Genomic DNA, 1530 nt, shown 5'->3' on the forward strand with positions numbered 1-1530 from the left:
TTCTTTGTGGTGTGCCCGCACTCGTGGTGAAACTCACACCAAACTGACTTGTCTCGCTTTGCTTCGAGCGTATGGATTGCAGGTGGCTTAGGGAGGATGTCTTTTCCTTTGAAATCAAGGTAAATCTCCCGCCTATTGTGGTTATACCTCAGATCCTCACCATGGTCATCAACCATAACTGACTTTTTAAGGGAGGGTTGAGTTTGGTCGTGGCTGCCGTTATTTTTCTTCTTCTTGTCAGATTTTGAGGTCTCTGCCTAATTGGGCTTTTGTTTTTGCCTTGTTCCACGCTCACCACCCCAATTGATTTTACAAATATTTGTGGCTTGAATGTGCATTTGGGCCTTCTCCATTGCTTCCTCGAGGTTGGACACCCCGGACACGATCAACTTGAATTTGAAGTCATCTGGCTGAAGCCCCGCCAAGAGGGTTGCGAACTTGGTTTTCTCCTTGAGATTGTGTATCTTTAGGACTTCTTCATTGAACCTCTTGATATAGTTGCGAAGGTTCTCCGTCTCTCCCTGTCTGACCGCTATTAAGTTGACACTTGTCTTTTGGGGTCTTCGAGCTGCAGCGAATTGGCTGGTGAACAGCTTTTCAAGCTCATTATAGCTCTTGATACTCCCATTTGGCACGTGCTTGTTGAACCAGATAAGTGCAAAACCCTTCAAGGTGGTGGGGAAGTACCGGCACCAAGTAGCTCCACACCCAGTCTGGACGTTCATTTGAGCCGCATAGGCAGCCATGTGCTCTTATGGATCTGTAATTCCATCGAAAGGCTCGATGGTAGGGACCTTCACTTTGTCCCGGCCGGAGATGTTCATTATCTCTTGGGAGAAGGGAGTAGGAGCTTCTTGTAATGATGAAGTATGCATGCGCCTATCATTTCTTGGTGGAGGGGAGCCCCATCTTCCTCTTGGGGAGCCATGTCTACCTATACTTTCTGGAAGAGGCGAGTATGTTTTCTCACGGCGTGGCGGGTTTCTTACTATTCTTGAGGGTGAACGGTACCTTTGTTAGGTTATGACAAATATAAAACATATATTTCATGCGGAAAAACCATAAAGCCAGGAATCCAAATTAATTGCCACATAGTCAATTAGCATAATTTAGGATACATACATGTGACGCGTGACTTCCCTAGCTGCTTCCGAACCAAAAAAGAACAAGTTTAGGACTCCAAATGGCGCCCCTCCGTAGATAGTCCACATCACGTTCGGATCCGCCTTAGATTCAATTAACTAGAATATTATCTAAGGTTTTATGTTATTCGAAAGCTTAATTATATTTTAGGCAACTTATTAAGTTATTCTTTAAACTTAAACTATATGAATACTTGTTGATTGTGATACATAAATTGTGATTATGAATCACCTATTTATAGGGAGGAAATATCAGACTTAGATTTCCACTAGGATTCAATTTACTAATTCAATCAGAATTCTAGTTAAATTAATCCATTAGAATTTAACGTTTAATTAAACACTAAACATTTAATTCTTGTGGAATTAGGAAAACGATTAAGCAATC

At 42.1% G+C, this 1530-nt stretch overlaps 1 protein-coding gene across 1 annotated transcript; it reads right to left on the minus strand.

Moving 5' to 3' along the window:
- Positions 1-257: 257 nt before the first annotated feature.
- On the minus strand, positions 258-746 carry LOC110778863 (uncharacterized). The gene has a single exon (XM_021983407.1). It carries the CDS (start codon positions 744-746, stop codon positions 258-260), a length of 489 nt encoding a protein of 162 aa, XP_021839099.1.
- Between the last annotated feature and the right edge of the window lie 784 nt (positions 747-1530).

This window comes from Spinacia oleracea, chromosome 4 (genome assembly GCF_020520425.1).
Source record: "Spinacia oleracea cultivar Varoflay chromosome 4, BTI_SOV_V1, whole genome shotgun sequence".
Taxonomy (NCBI): Eukaryota; Viridiplantae; Streptophyta; class Magnoliopsida; order Caryophyllales; family Amaranthaceae; genus Spinacia; species Spinacia oleracea.

Excerpts from the sequence above, each read along its gene's own strand:
- LOC110778863 (XM_021983407.1), bottom strand. The coding sequence starts at position 746 with ATGGCTGCCTATGCGGCTCAAATGAACGTCCAGACTGGGTGTGGAGCT.